This window comes from Primulina huaijiensis, chromosome 6 (assembly GCF_012295235.1).
Source record: "Primulina huaijiensis isolate GDHJ02 chromosome 6, ASM1229523v2, whole genome shotgun sequence".
NCBI classification, from domain to species: domain Eukaryota; kingdom Viridiplantae; phylum Streptophyta; class Magnoliopsida; order Lamiales; family Gesneriaceae; genus Primulina; species Primulina huaijiensis.
This window is the reverse complement of record NC_133311.1, coordinates 2,178,526-2,195,694: the sequence shown is the minus strand read 5'-3', so window position 1 is coordinate 2,195,694 and position 17,169 is coordinate 2,178,526. Positions and strand designations below refer to the sequence as shown.

Below are 17,169 nucleotides of genomic sequence, written 5' to 3'. Positions count from 1 at the left end.
AAATTTTATTAGAAATTTGTAATATTTGTATCCTTATAAACTTTATTAAAAAATTTAATAATATTAATTTTTTTATATAAAAGTTTGGTTTGTTCGGTAAACCAAAATTTTATATTAAAAACAAAAACCGAACCGAGCTAACTGATATTTTAGAAACTAAAACCGAACTTCCGAATAAACCAACCGAATTTTCAAATTAATTCAGTTCGGTCGGTTATTTTAATTGAAACCGATATTTTGCCCATCCCCAAATTGTAATTGATGTATGTCTCTTCCTTGTCTACGTTTATTCTTTTGGTTTAAAAATAACTTAAACCTAACTAGAAAAACTCGATCATCCGAAAAAGTTCAAACAAAAAATTATTTTTCAAATCTCACAATTATTCAATTTTCTAACATTAATAATTCTCATATATTTCAACCAAATTATTTTTCCCAAAATTCGCAACAATAGATTTTTAAGTAAAAATTTAAATTCGAAAATTCATATACATCATAATTCAATATTATCGTAACTCAAATAATCACAAATTAAATACTTGACATAATTTTAGAGTTGTCAAATTTTAACTCAAAGTTGCATAATTTCTGAATTTAAAACAATAAATCAACTAATAGACGGAAAAGAAGTATGATTTGTGAGATTATTCTATTTTAAATTTTTTTAACATGACACTACAAAAAATAATAAAAAAATTAGAACTATTAATTTTTTTTTAAAAAAAATAGGTGGGATGGAGCCCAGCCTAGCGCTCAAGAGTAGCTCCACCCTCGATCCTATGTGTTTAAATTCAAGTCTCATGACCCATTATGTTTATTTTACCATGTGAATCACAATCGTTACTATTCGATGTACACTAAATAAATTTTCGAGATAACGTAAAAGTTTGTAATTCAAGCTAATAAAGTAAACTGCACTTAGACTTGTCAAACGATGAGTGCCCTACCTTGGACCTCTAGAAAACAAGGCGAGTCAAGATGGACCGGCTCGCCAACTTAGCTGGTTGGGAAAACCCACCCAATCGAAAATTTTAAAAAAAACATATATAAATTGTAGTAAATAATATAAATCTCAAAATTAATCCGCCGATAACCATACATAAATTATTATAAATAATATAAATATTTCGAAATTTATCAATCATACATAAAAATATTATGAATCATATAAATATTTCAAGTTCATCAAATATAATAAACCATTATAAATAATGTAAATAATTTAAACACATCAATCATACATAAATCATTTCAAAAATCAAACATACATAAAGTTTTGAAATAATATAATAAAAATGTAACAAAAAAATTATGAGGGTTGGGCTTACCCCAACCGGCCAGCCCAATCCTTCAAACGAGCCACTAAAACATGTCTATTTTTCATGGCGAAATGGGTTGGTCCGATGATCTGACTCATTTTAACAGCTCTAATAATACCAAACAAATCATGCGCAACATGTTCATTTGAGAAGATGTTAATATTGAGAAATAAACTCATGACTCTTTGTCAAACTATGAACTATTCCAACAACTCGAACACCCCGAAATTTTTTGACATGTTATGTTTCAATCAATTATATACTTGTTTATGTCACAAAAAAAAAAAAACTATACATAAAAGTTTTAAAGTTTTGTATCCCTTGTTATATTTTGTAGTTCGCATATTTATCAACGAAAATCTCGTACGTCCATATTGGAAAAAGATTCACTTTCCATGTTCTAATCACAATTCAATAGAATTTAATGGTAATACAATTATTCCAAAACAAGAAATATTGGTAAGAAAATAAATAAGTTGCATTGAAATGTGGACTTTCCTTGTAGGCCACGAAATGACATTTTTTTCAAAGTTCACCTAACTAAATACGAGTCTCCCCCGTTACTATTAATCGTATAGACTCCAATACGTCGTGCCTCAGCGCAGCGTGTGCGCTCGCTTTCATAGCACATCAGTCAAGTTACATGTAGAATGGGGATATTGAGTCGAGTCACAAAATACATTTGAAATGATAAAATTATATTGAATGTATTTTTGAAAGAATTTTTCAAATAGTATTCAATGATAATTTTGTCATTTCAAACCTAATTTGTAACTCTTGTTGTACATATAATATTTTTTTTAAAATATACGAGTGTCTTAAATGTATAATTCATTTTCTACTTGTAGCTAACATACCTAGTTTTGGAAAATATGCACACGTTGTATGGATGAATTAAACAAGTATGGAGATAAGTGTATGTATATTTATTCATCAAAATATATCCATTTTATATCTGAAATATAAGGCAAAAACTTGTGTGAGACGGTTTTACGGGTCGTATTTTGTGAGACGGATCTCTTATTTGGGTCATCTATGAAAAAATATTATTTTTTATGCTAAGATTATTACTTTTTATTCTGAATATCGGTTGGGTTGACTCGTCTCACAGATAAAGATACAAGAGACTTACTCGAAATATAATTAAAAAAATTCGAATAAAATGTAATAATTCACAAAAATATTTCTGTTTTCAAATTAAGAAATTTATTATGTAATCAAAGGGCTAAAAGATAATTTCATACGAGACAACACAGCCAACTGCTCTCCTCTCTTCGGAAACTTTCCCCACACAATTTTGTTCAAAGTAAATGTGACCTCCAAAGCGAAACAAGATCATTAAACTATGATTGAAATTCACATTAAAAAATAAGATAAAAACCATTCGTCTTCTTGAATTCTTTCCAAGAAATCATGGCTGCGAAATCCCAGCCATGTAAAATTCTTTCTTCGATCATTCTTTTGATCGTTTCTTCCATTCCGCGGTCTCTCTCTCAATCAACTTCTCCACAGAATATTCAGACTTACTACCCAACTTCTAGTCCGCCACCGCCATCTCCGCCGTCGCCGCTTCCGACACCGCAACCTTCGTCTCCGCCTCGAAGTTCATCAACCAGAGCAGCGGTGGGGAAAGCCATTGGTGTGACAGCTGCGACCACTCTGGTTTTATCAGGGCTGCTGTTTTTTATTCTTCTAAGGTACTCAAACCGGAAGAGGGTCAGACATAGTGCAACTATTAGTCCAAATCCAACGACGGCTGCTCCGGTGAATCATACCGATAATTTTAGCCGATTCAACGGTAATCTGAAAGGGGTGATTGTGGATGAAAATGGGTTGGATGTGCTGTATTGGAGGAACTTGGAAAGTGGAGAGAAGAGGACTAGTTTCAATAAACAGTATTATAAGTTGAAAGATGACCTGAAAGAAGAAGAAAAGAGAACTGGTGGTGAGAAAGGGAAGAAAAATGAGGCACCTTGGCAAGAAATTCCTTTGCTTAGGGGGAAATCTTCAACTTCTCAATGTCTCGTTTGGGGAGAAAAAGAAGAGAGAATGATAAATAAAGCACCGACGCTTTCATCTGGAATTGCTTTTAAGGCTGAGAATATTCAGGACTCATCGGTTCCTGTATCAGAAACTGTGCCTCAGCAGCCGGAGGCACCAGCAGCAGCAACATCAAAGAAAATCTTAGCTTCTGCGTCGGTTCCTAAAGGAAAAACGCCTCCGCCACCAATGCTACCGCCGCCACCAGGAAAAGGGTCTGCACCACCCCCACCACCACCACCACCACCACCACCACCAATGCCATTAAATAAAGGTCCTGCTCCACCACCGCCACCGCCACCGCCACCGCCGCCTAGCAGTGCTTCTTCAGCTTCATCTTTGCCTGCAACGAAGGGGGTGATAGGTAAAAGCTCATCTTCGGAGGGAGAAGGGTCTTCTAGCAATGGAAATGGACAGGTGAAACTCAAGCCATTGCATTGGGATAAGGTGAATCCGGATGTTAAGCATTCAATGGTGTGGGACAATATTGACAAGGGATCTTTCAAGTAATGATTCTACGAAACTTTTCTTCTCAAATCTTTCGTAAATTTAGTCTGAATACTTATCTTGTTTGTGATGTGAATTCAGGTTTGATGGTGATATGATGGAAGCTCTCTTTGGATATGTCGCAACGAACCGAAAACCCCCTAGAGGGGATGGTACATCGAGTACTCCAAAGCAGGATAAATCAGTTGCTCCACCACAAATTTTCATTCTTGACACAAGAAAATCACAGAACACAGCAATAGTGATCAAGTCTCTAGGCATTACAAGTGAAGATATAATCGGCGCGTTACTTGAGGGACGAGGTCTGAATACCGATACATTAGAAAAGCTGGTGAAAGTTGCTCCAACAGATGAGGAAATGTCTGAAATCCTTGCATTTGATGGTGATCCAGCACACCTTGCTGATGCCGAATCTTTCCTATATCGTCTCCTTCATGCCGTTCCATCGGCATTTACTCGTTTCAATTCAATACTGTTCAAGTCAACGTATGATTTAGAGGTTTCACAGATCAAGGGATACTTGCAAACGCTGGACTCAGCATGTAAGGAACTCAGAACTCGAGGGCTCTTCTTGAAACTTCTAGAAGCTGTGCTTAAAGCGGGGAATCGATTGAATGCAGGCACGTCAAGAGGAAATGCTCAAGCTTTTAATCTTACGGCTTTGAGAAAATTATCTGATGTCAAAAGTTCGGATGGAAAAACAACACTTCTTCAGTTTGTCGTTCAAGAAGTGGTTCGAGCAGAGGGTAAACGTTGCGTGCTCGATAGAAATCATAGCTTGAATAGGACTAATAGCCATAGCAGCAAAGCTGAGAGCCAAAAAACTGACAAACTTTTGTCAAAAGATGATAGGGAAAGGGAATATATGATGCTCGGTTTACCTATAATCGGTGGTCTAAGCTCTGAATTCTCCAGTGTAAAAAAATCAGCAGCATTAGACTATGATCTTCTTGTTAAAACAGTCTCATCATTGGCAGAACAAGTGGTGGAAACTCGGAAAGTGGTGGCACAATGTAGGGATAATGGAGGATTCGCCCAAGAAATGGCAGGTTTCCTTGATGCTGCTGAATTGGAGATACAGGTGGTTAAAGAAGAGCAAAGAAGAGTAATAGAGCTTGTGAAGAAAACAACAGATTACTATCAAGCAGGATTTTCAAAAGAGAAAGGGACAAATACACTTCAATTATTTGTCATTGTTAAAGATTTTCTCCGAATGGTTGATCAAGTTTGTGTAGAAATTGCAAGAAATATGCAGAAAAGGAATCCTGTTTCATCTTCTCCTTCGGCACCCATTTCTGGATCATCCTCCGCTGGATCCCCTCGAGTGTTTAGATTCCCTAAATTGTCGGAGAATTTCATGTCAGATAATTCAAAGAGCAATTCTAGTGATTCGGATAATGGTTCTGAGGTAAGGTAGGCATGACTTTCAGTTTTGTACAGGTTTTTTGTTATATCATTTTTCAAGCATATGATTCTTTCCCATTTGTTGCTCTGATTGATAGCACAGAAACAAAAGGAGTTCGATATTTAGAGTCAAGATTCGATTCTTTCTGCTTATGTTTATTGAAATTTCGTCATTTAAAGGCAAGGGATATATAGTTGAGCCAAATATTGTAGTTGGGAAATTATTCGATTTAAAACAAAGATTTGAGTTACATCGTAACTCATTGGGCAATCGTGACAGATTAAAAGATTTTGAGTTATTCCGATAACACCAATTATAAGTTTTCGATAATAATGAAGACGAGTTAAATCGATAGCTCCTGAGGCTTGGCCTAAATAAATATGTACAACCGTCTCCTTTTACTTTATATTGCCCCCTTCAATGATTGAGAAAAGTATTAGATTCGACGCTGTTTTCATCACCATACAAAAGATACCAATACCAGCAGAGAAACATCGTTGTTTTTGGCTTTTAGCTAACAGCGAAAAATGTTGCACTAGTCTATCTGCCACCGCTGTCAAGAAGTTCTCACAACGTGCTCGGTTCTCTAGCATATATGTACGTAATAACTCAATGCTCATGCCATTAATCAATGTTCTTCCGTGACGTCTTAGCTTTCCACAAGAACAGTCCTTGTTCACCTATCTGACGAAGGGCGGGCAACGACGAATCTTATTGTCAACAACACCCTCCTGCAAAAAAGGTTGATAAATTCTTCATTTTAGAATGACAAACCGTACCTGTATATGATCGGTTGGAGTTAAAAGAGAGAGAGAAATACAAAATGAATTGATGTCCATGGCCTTCTTCACGAAGATGATCGAGAAAGATAGTTCGATCGTGAACTCAAGGGCCATTGAAGCTGATTTAAAACTATGAAAATAAAACACTTTTTGCCATGAAGATGCACTAAATTTGTAGTTTCAACTCGTTGGCACTATAACAAAACTACGTACCCAGCATTTGTGATTGATTAATCCTGTACCTTAAACAGGCAACTCTTGGAATTTCAACCGCTATTTTCTTTCATGTTAAACAGAGAATCAAGAACCTGAGATAGGGAAGATAATTTACCTTTTGTGCCTCGAGTCAGTTAAAAAGAAGGCATAGGCGTGGCCTTGAAGTTGAGACTTTGTCTCAGTTTCTTGACCTCAGTTTCCTTTTCTTCCTGGATCAAGTTTGTCTTTAAAAGTCAAATGAATAAACTGGAACATTCTTCTAGTTTTTCTAGCACAAGTATACCTTTGATTTTACACTAAGTTGTGCATTTTCTGCTTCTCTGGTGGTTGATTTTGCCTTCAAATTCTTCAAAAACTGCTCCAATGCACGATTAGTCACGTAAACAAGTAGAAGAAAATAATAAAGTTTTAGGTAGAAAAAAATTATAAAGTATATATTTCGAAGCCAAATGAAGGCCCGATGGAATACCATACCTCTTTATGCTTCTCAGCTCTTTCGTCACTTCTCAAGAAAGGCGAGACACCAATTGCATTTTTTCGATCCGGTGCTGGACTTCTTTGTGATCTGGTATGGAGTCGAAAAACCCCAATAAACTGTGTGAAAAGTATTCTAAAATGATGCATGACAAATTTGAAATGATTATAATGCATAAACTGACATTTTTTCTTGGCCTGCAAGTGAAATAATTGGATAATGGTATTTACATAGGTCAAACTATGTACACAAAGAAACTACTCAAGAAATTTGGAATGAAAGCATGTTCCACAGCAGCAACCCCAATAAGCTCATCAATTAAACTAGACAAAGATGAAGGGGAGATATCGATTGAGGTAACCATGTATCGAGACTTAATAGGTTCTTTATTGTACCTAACTGTCAGCCGACTTGATATTATTTTTGTTGTTTGTATGTGTGCTTGGTCTCAGTCTGACCCTAAGAAATCTCATTATTTAGCTGCCAAAAGAATTCTTAAATATCTTATACTCTTTTTTCAATTTAGTTGGCTATTTAGATGCAAATTATGCAAGATGCAAGCTTCATAGAAAACAAATCAGTGGATCATGTCAGTTTCTAGGAGACAAAATAATCTCTTAGTTTAGCATGAAGCAGACTTCCATTGCAACATCCATACCTAAAGCAGTGCACTTAGTTGCTAGAATTTGTTGTGTCAAATTGCTTTGGATTCAGCAACAGTTGAAAGATTATGGGATCATAGCACACGAGTCACCAATTTTTTTATTACAATATAAGCACCATAGCAACCACCTACAATCCAATTCTACACTTCAGGGCCAAACACATTGATGTCAGACATCACTTCATCAGAGATCCTGCGTTGAAGAAAGACATTAGGCTAGAATATGTTTCAACTGATCAACAAGCAACATATATTTTCACCAAGCCACTACCAGAGACTAAGTTTTCTTACTTTAGAATTATTTTAGGGCTTATTGATTTATCTTAATGCTTAAGTTATGAGGAATATTGAGTTTTAAAAAGATCAACTGATAAGACAGAATTTGGTTTATCTTGAGCTCAACTGACTGTAAGTTTAGTTCCCTAAACTGATCTTTTGTACTTTTGGACAAACTGATCTTAGTATTTAGTAGAATGATTCTTAACTCAATTTAATTACATGTCAAAATTAAGTTATGTTTGAATAATAAGTTTTCTTAAAATGTCACTTAACTTTGATAAGGAATTAAATTGAGTTAAGAATCATTCTACTAAATTATCATATTCGTTTGTCCAAAAGCACAAAATATCAGTTTAGGTAACAAATCAGTTTTCCTAAACTCATGGGATTTCTTTCTACTTGTTCTTTGAATATCTTTGTGACAGAGTTGTTGAATGTCTATGAGAAGAGTTAAGTTAGTGAATAAGGGAAGATTGTTATGAATATCAACGAGCAATCTTTGTTGATTGACGAGGGTTTCTTTGGAGTCTTGATTCACTTAACTTTAGAAAGCATCACTAATTTCTATTGTATTTCTACTATTGTTTTGGAGGAGATACAATTGAAGTTCTCTGCATCTGGGAAGGCTGTCTAACTTTCGGATACTGAGAAAGAACTTAAAGGTGAATAAGGTGATTGGAGACTAAATGGCTCAAGCTAAGAAATATAATTTTGTGAAAAGCAATTCAATTTAGTCCAGCAAGCCAAAAGCCAAGAAGAAGTTAATTACCGATGAAAGTGATTCTGATAAATTACTTTCTCAATCCGTAAAGAAGGCTAGGACAATAAAGACTAAACTAGTTTCTACTCCGAGAAAACTAGCACCTTTTGCCCATGGAAAAGGCAAGTGAGAAGAAGAAGAAGAAGAAGAAGAAAGCAAAGAAGGCTGAGGCGGAGCAAACTGATTCGAAATTGACAAAAACTGATGTCAAGACAGCAACTGCTAAGGAAACTAACAAAGAAATTTCTGCTAAGCCTGTCGATAATTTGACCTTGGTTGGGATTGCTGCTCCTCTACAAACAGCTGCACCACCTACCATTCTACCGGCAACAAAGTCAAAAGGTGTGATTATCTTCTACTGAGAACACCAGATCTGGACCAGACTCAAGATTTTCTTCTAAAGGTACAGAAGGGAAAGGAAACGAAAATATGGTTGAAACTGAGGATTCTAAACCACTATCTGCAGTCCAAACTCAGATAGATATGTTAATGGACGAGGTGAATGAGTATGCAAACACCAAAACTGAATACTATGATGAATGATATCATTTTAGAACAGTCACTCCTACTCAAAAAATTAAGAGAAATGAGACTTTAAAGAAGTTTATTTCTCTTGAGAAGATGATGATGAAGGCTGTGAAAGCAATATCAGTAGTTCATGCATTGAAGGAGATAGACTATTTCTTTAATTTAATAAAAATTAAGAAATTGGCCTTAATTTGTTAAGAATGGAAGAGAAATTATGATTCGACCTATCCAACTGCCCACGACGATCGAGCTACGTTCACTTAATTGGATGTAAATTTGAAATCAGCGCAAATGAAAGTAAAGTTATGGGAGGTGGACCAACAGTTGATCATTTCAGTCAAGAAGAGGAGTAAAAAACCTACCAAGGACTCTATTCAGCTAGATTCTACCAAAACTGAGCTAAATCAAGAGGAAAAACGAGAAAAGGATTCATCGGTTCCAGCTCCAAAGAAATGATTGATCAAGATCAATCAGAGTCAAGTCAAGCTAGACCATCATCCAAATGGCTGAGCAGGTTGTTGGCTCAATTAAATCTTCAATCATTTTAACCCCAGAAGTTTAGTTGTCAACTGAACCAGTTGAGGAAGCATCACAGATTAATGTTGATGAAATTTTGAAGACGGTAACTAAAAGCATTGTAGAAGTTCATGAAAAAGAAGTTGAAGGAACTAATGCATCAATGATGGAAACCGAGGAACCAAAAATGGAAGAATCAGTTCAAATTCAAGAAGAGATTTTGAATAAGGAGATTCGGTCACATTGAAAGATTTGTTGCTGAAACTGCTTCTACTCCATCTGTGAGAGTTATTTACTTGCTAAGAATTGATGAGCAGTTGGCAGCAGAGACCTGTAATTGTGAGAGAAGTTGTTACTCATGTTCAACCAGTTCCTTCTCTAGTTTAGCCTTTGGAAGTTCTATTTACTGAAGTTGTAGTTTTTGAGACATTTTTCATGTCTGAAACTGTGAGGAATCATTTGTCCCCAAACTCATCAGTAGTTGAAGAGTAAGTTTTAGTAGTAAATCAAACTGAAATCCAAGAAATTAGAACTGAAGTTGTTGAGTCAGTTGAGCAAATAACAAACACTTCAATTGTACAAACTACTTCAGTTGAGCAATTTAATGTTGCTGAACCGAGCATCGATTTGATATTTTTTCCTAATCCAAAAGATTATATTATTTCTGAATAACCAGAAATGGAGTTTGGAGATGATCTTCTAGTGGATGATATTATTTCAAATCTGACCGGAATCAATGCTCTTCTTTCACATGTGAATACATGCCAAAAAATGACTGTAACTGATGTTGAGAATCTCAAAGATAAAGTATTCAAAGACCTCTCATGTTTATCTAAAGATGTCATCATATTGTTTATTCAACTAGATTCCATGAGAAGAACTATGCTTCAACTTCACAACTTTCAATTTTACATGATGCTCTTACACCGAATATGGATCTAGTACAAGACATCTTAAATTCTAATATTGATTCAGTTCACACTCAATTCTCTTCCAAAACTGACACTATGTCAGCACAAATAACTTCAACTGTACGCTTTCTAAAAAGATATGTGGCTGCCCCTGGTGTTGACAAAAAAGAGAAAAACAAAAGACGGGTAATAAGCCTAAGGATGAATCTATTTCAAAGGAGTCGAAGACAAAAGGGTGAAGACAAGAAATATAGAAGATAGTCGTATTTGTTTATTTTATAAGTTTTTACAAATTTTGTAAGGACCGTGTATCGTATAATCGTAAATCATACGTTGATTATCGATAATTCATGAAATTGTCATGTGGTTATGTGTATGATTATGCTGTAATTAATTAACCCTAATCAAATTGTATTGTAATAATGATTAAGAGTTAAGGGCCCCACAAATTTTCAGTTTATCACTTTATCAGCTTCAGAAGCTATCAGTTTATTAGATATTTGCTTATCAAAATTATTCGTGCAACTTTTTCCTAAAGACAAATGGACTTATTGCTTAATTTTTTAAATACAAAAAGAGAAAAATTATTGGAACATTTATGTTTTGGTGTTAACAAATGATTTAAGGCAAAAATGATGTAAGCTCAACTGAACTAGACTATATGAGTCATCTGAACTAAACGGAACTGACTATGTTCACAAGCTAAACTGGTTTGCCTAATTTGGACTAGTCAAAGCAAAACTGACTCGGACCTAAACTGAATTATATCAAAGCATGTTTTGACAAGTTATCGGTTTAGATCTCTTTATTCATTCTCAAGGGCATCAGTTTACACCATATGGCTAACTGATTATTAGATAAGTTTTTTTGTGCTTTGCTGACACAACTTGATCCGACATTACTATAATTTTGTTGGGATGTCAGAGAATGATGACCTTGACAAAACGCATGAATGACTATCATTATTTTGAACAGATCATTTTTTAAGCTTGTGACCGTTGCAGCTTAAAGTCTATAAATAAAGACGCAGATCATTTGAGAAAAGAGAGGGAAAAACCTACAGAACAAAAGATTATATAGACATAAATCTGATTTCAGCTTTCATGCGTCAAGAAAAACTGATCATACATTCAAGCACATTTTACATGGTTGTATCTGATAATTAAGGATCATCAAGTGCTATGAGAATTCTTGTAATATTTGTAGTCGATAACAGTTTGTGCATTGTTTCTTCGTTCGATTGAGTAGACTAGGAGTTTCAGTTTTGGTAGTGTTAAGTTCAAACTGAACTGAGTTTGTCAAATTTCTTGTAAAGATCAAATTCTTCTAGTGTGAGCCTTCTCAAAAGGAAGAAAAGGTGACGTAGGAGCTTGAGTTCTTCGAACACCCAAAAATATACTTGCATATATTTTACTTTCAGTTTACACAGTCAGACCATTATTTGAATTGTTCTAATATGTCAGTTTGGCTTCTTTCATCAAATATTTTGTTAGCTTACTGATATTGACAATCGAGAATTCAAAATTCAGTTTCTAAACAGACTGAATTATTATTGAAGAAAGAAATTTTAGAAAGTATTTATTCAACCCATTTATTCTTAACACTTCAACATATCCTATCAAGTTCGATGGATGATGCCCAAGGATGAACAAAATTAATAAAATGGTGTCTAATATTATCCTCCTTTATCACTTCGAACTCTTTTTATTTGTTTACCAAGTTGATTTTCAACTTCGGTTTTTTATGTTTTGGAAGTCTCAAAAGTTCTTCATCTTTACTTCTTAAAAGATGTACATAACAGTATCTCGCACAATGGTCAATGAACGTTATGTAATACTTTTTGCCTCTTCTAGTTTGCCCAAATTTTAAATTACCGAGTTGGTGTGTATCAATTCTAGAAGATTTGTATACCTTTCAGCATAATGGAAAGTCACTTTGGTCATTTTCGCTTCAACACATATTTCACATTTGTGTGTTGGATCAATTCTTGCGACAAACTGCTATTACATTCATTTTGAAGTGGTTCTCATCCAAATATCCCTTACCAATAAAATGATCATTATTGGTCAATACAAATTTATTCGACTCAAATGTAAACCTAAAACCATGTTTGTCCAACAATGAACCTGACACAAGGTTCATTCTAATGTCTGGAATATTAAATAAATCAACAAGGGCCACTTCAATCCCCGTTGTTTTCTTCAAGACCACCTTTCCAAGTCTCAATATCTCGATGTAGTAGAATTTTCCATGTAGAGCGTTCTCCCAGAAATTGGATTGCATGTAAAGGACATCTTTTTATCGGAGTATGCGTGGCGGGTAGCAACCGTATCAACCCACCATTCGTTTGGTTTGTCCAAAGTTTTTTCAAAAAACAAATGCAGATAAAGCAAGTTCAGAAAATTCAAATGTTACCGATCTTCCTTGAACCCCTTTCTTTGGTTTTCTATAGTAATTTGTCATGTGGTTGGGTTTACCGCAATTGTAAGAATTGCCCTTGAAATTTTCGGGTTCTTCTATTATTCTTGTTGCCCATCAAACTTCATTTCTTGGCTTTATTATTTTATTTCACTATGTTTTCTTTCGCATCCATCTTACTTGTCTTGTCCTACGTTTTATGGTTGTATTCCTTAATCTTTGGTCATACAATCAGATTCTCCGGTCTCATTTCCTTCGTCTTATGATTCAATTAATTCTTGAAATCTTTCCACATAGGAGAGAGTTTCTACATAAAAGCAAAAACTTGGAAGGATACACTTATACTCATTCCCTCAACGTGAATTTCTGCAAAAGTACTCGCATTTCCTTCACTTCACTCACTATATATTTGGAGTCTACCATCTTGAAGTCCAAGAAACATCCAACAATTAATTTTTTAAGGCCAACGTCTTCTTCTTTTTACTTATTTTCAAGAATTTTAAATAGTTCTTTCGCGGTTTTGACTTGACAGTATACATTGTAAAATGCATTGTCAAGTCCATTCAGAATGTTGTTTCTACATAGAAAGTCACTTTGATTCCATGCATCCAGTGCAACTCTCTTATTAGGCTCAACCTCTTTCTCTGCGATGGTGGGAGGATCCTCTTTCACAAATCTTAGTCAAACTCATTGTGGTAAGGTAGAACATATTTCATTGCCATCTTTTAATGTCCGTGCCACTGAACTTCTCTTGTTTTTCCCTTGCGTCATTGGAACAATTGTTGTTGTATTAGATGAAGACGTCATTCTCAGAATTCAGGATATCATGTAAGAAAAATTATTCTTAAGATTGTTGTTTTTGATACATTGAATGATTAAAGATGGAACATGAATTGAATGTTTAAAGATGGTAAATGAATTCTGCGACTGATGAGAGTTAATGTAAGTATTAAATATTTTATCCTTGAGAAGAATTTGTCCCGCCTTTGTACTTGGGTTTATGGCAATCATTTCTAAATATACAACTCTTCTTACAAATACATCACAATAATTTGCAAGAACATTAACCCAGAAATGTTTTATGCTCTCTTTTTTATAAAAAAAAATAAAAATAAAAAAAATTGGAAGAACATGAAGATAAGATGACTATACAAATGTGTTTGAGAAAAATCTGATGCAAAATTTTTTTATTATGGATACCTGATAAAGCTGTCAATGCGGGTTGGGTTCGTCGAGTTGGCTCGATCTGCCAACAAAATTTAATGGGTTTTGTTGGAATATTTTGAAGTCGGGCCTCTGCGAGCCAACCCCCGTAGGTCATGGGCCTTGGTGAGCTAACCTNAATTAATTGGTATGTGAGTTGTCTTACCTAACCCACAGTCCACTTTAGATTGGGCTGAGTTGAGAAATTTTCAGCTCGCCGGGAGATGGGCTGCCCCCAGGAGAACCTCCCATTGACGGGTTTTTGGCGGGCCAGTCCGACTTCGTTGCCAGATCTAATCCTTGATCATTTATTTAATTTTTCAATTAATAGATACATATTTGTTTGGTCATAAATTTTTTAATATTAACATGTCGACTATAGTAACATCGGGTCGGATAACATTTAACATCTTTGTGAAAACCCAAAATTTTTCGTAGCATTTGCATCCAATCGAAAATTGAATTCGATGAAATTATTTTTGGGATTGAAACTATATCCCAATTTTTTTTTGTCCTTGTGGTCGTGACGTGACATTGGATGCCATTAAGGACTAATTTTTATATAATTATTATAATAAAAATATATACAATATACATGCAACCAAATTCTTTCACATGCCAATTGTTTTACGAAATTTGTTGATCAAATTTTTTTTAAAAAAAATCATATATATTATTATGCACTCAACTGGTAAATTAATAAATAATAAAATGGTGAAAAACTTCCAAAATTCACAGTAATTGAGAGAGAATAATAATGTGACAAGTAAATTCGAAGCTACAAACACCTATAATCACTATTAATTATCTACTACTTAAGACTCCTCAATTAATTAGAAAACTTGATAAGGTTTGATTATGTTGTGAAAAAGTAAAAATTTACGGTAAAAAGTAAAAATCTCAAACTCTCAAAATTATCACACCACACACTTTATAATATTTTTCTCTCAACTCAATTGTGATTTTCTTCACAAATGAGAGATCTATTTATAGAAATTTTTTACAAATAATCCAAAAATAAATTACATCATTACCTTCATCATCACACACTAATTACAATATTCAACACCTAATTTTACCTAATTTTCAACATTCAAATATTCGACATTCAATATTCAAATATTCAATATTAATTTTCGACACTCCTCCTTGTGATGATGATCATAATGATTGTCTTCATTACGTGTTTTATACTGCCTCGTTAAAAACCTTACTAGGAAAAACCCATTGGGATAAAAACCATAGTAAGGGAAAAAGAGTGCAGTCACGTAAACTCCCCCTCATGTTGACACGAACAATTCTTCACAGATTTCGTAGATTGCGCATCCCAATATTATATATGTGCTTTCTGAATATTGTCGTAGGAAGTGCCTTTGTGAAGAGATCTGATGAGTTTTCACTTGATTGAATGTGACGAACATCAATACATTTATTCTTCTCAAGCTCCTTGGTGAATGCGAAGAACTTAGGAGGAATATGTTTAGTTCTGTCGCTTTTTATGTATCCTTCTTTCATTTGAGCAACACATGCAGCATTATCTTCATATAGTATCACAGGCTTCTCGTCGAATGATAATCCGCATGAGATTTGGATATGTTGAGTCATTGATTTTAACCACACACATTCACGGCTTGCTTCATGTAGTGCAATAATCTCGGCATGATTTGATGAAGTTGTTACAAGTGTTTGTTTCTGTGAACGCCAAGAAATTGCAGTGCCTCCACGAGTAAATACATATCCAGTTTGAGAACGTGCTTTGTGTGGATCAGATAAGTATCCAGCATCGGCATAACCAATTATACTTGGATTAGCATCTTTTGAATACAAAAGTCCCAAGTCTGTCGTTCCTCGTAGATAACGGAATATATGTTTAATTCCGTTCCAGTGTCTCTTTGTTGGATATGCGCTAAATCTTGCCAATATATTTACGGCAAAAGATATATCAGGCCTTGTACAATTTGTAAGATACATAAGGGCACCAATAGCACTTAAATATGGTACTTCTGGACCAAGAATATCTTCATCATCTTCACATGGACGGAATGGATCCTTTTCCATGTTTAATGATCTAACAACCATTGGAGTACTTAAAGGATTTGATTTGTCCATATTAAAACGTTTAAGGATCTTTTCTGTATAATTTGTCTGGTGAACAAATATTCCTCATTCTTTTTGTTCTATTTGTAAACCCAGACAATACTTGGTTTTTCCAAGATCCTTCATTTCAAATTCTTCTTTCAAGTATGACACAACTTCTTGAATTTCCTTATTTGTTCCAATGATGTTTAAATCATCAACATATACAGCAATAATTACGCATCCGGATGTTGTTTTCTTAATGAAAACACAAGGGCATATTGAATTATTTACATATCCCTTTTTCATCAAGTGATCACTTAGCCTATTATACCACATTCTGCCGGATTGCTTCAACCCATATAATGATCTTAGTAATTTCACAGAATAACATTCTCTGGGTTTTGAACTTTGTGCTTCAGGCATCTTAAATCCTTCAGGGATTTTCATATATATATTACTATCAAGTGATCCATATAAGTAGGCTGTAACAACATCCATAAGACGCATTTCTAAATTTTCAGATACTGCCAAGCTAATCAAATACCGAAACGTAATTGCATCCATCACAGGAGAATACGTTTCTTCATAATCAATTCCAGGCCTTTGAGAAAAACCTTGTGCAACAAGTCGAGCTTTAATATCTTACGATTTCATTTTTCTCATTTCTCTTTCGAATAAAAACTCATTTTATCCAACAGGTTTTACAGCTTCAGGTGTAAGGACTATAGGTCCAAAAACATTACGTTTATTTAGCGAATCTAATTCAACCTGGATGACATCTTTCCATATTATCCAATCCTGCCGATTTTTACATTCGCCAAAAGATTTTGGTTCATGATCTTCATTATCATTTATGATGTCGATTGCCACATTATAAGAAAATATATCATCAATTTCTTCTATATCTTTTCGGTTCCATATTTTTCCAGTATTAATATAATTGATAGAGATTTCTATGATTCTCGTCAGTTTGTGGTTCTGACAGAATATTTTCATTATCATGTGTTTCTTCAGGAACAATATTCTCTATTTTGTGATCATCATGTGTTTCTTCAGGAACATCATTC

The 17,169-nt window shown here is 34.5% G+C and overlaps 1 protein-coding gene across 1 annotated transcript; it reads left to right on the top strand.

Annotated features, from left to right (window-relative positions):
- The first annotated feature begins 2,572 nt into the window (after positions 1 to 2,572).
- LOC140978657 (formin-like protein 4) lies at positions 2,573 to 5,418 on the top strand. The gene is made up of 2 exons (XM_073443853.1): positions 2,573 to 3,865; positions 3,948 to 5,418. The coding sequence occupies exons 1-2, from the start codon at positions 2,733 to 2,735 to the stop codon at positions 5,281 to 5,283; spliced, it is 2,469 nt and encodes an 822-aa protein (XP_073299954.1). The 5' UTR covers positions 2,573 to 2,732; the 3' UTR covers positions 5,284 to 5,418.
- The last annotated feature ends 11,751 nt before the right edge of the window (positions 5,419 to 17,169 follow it).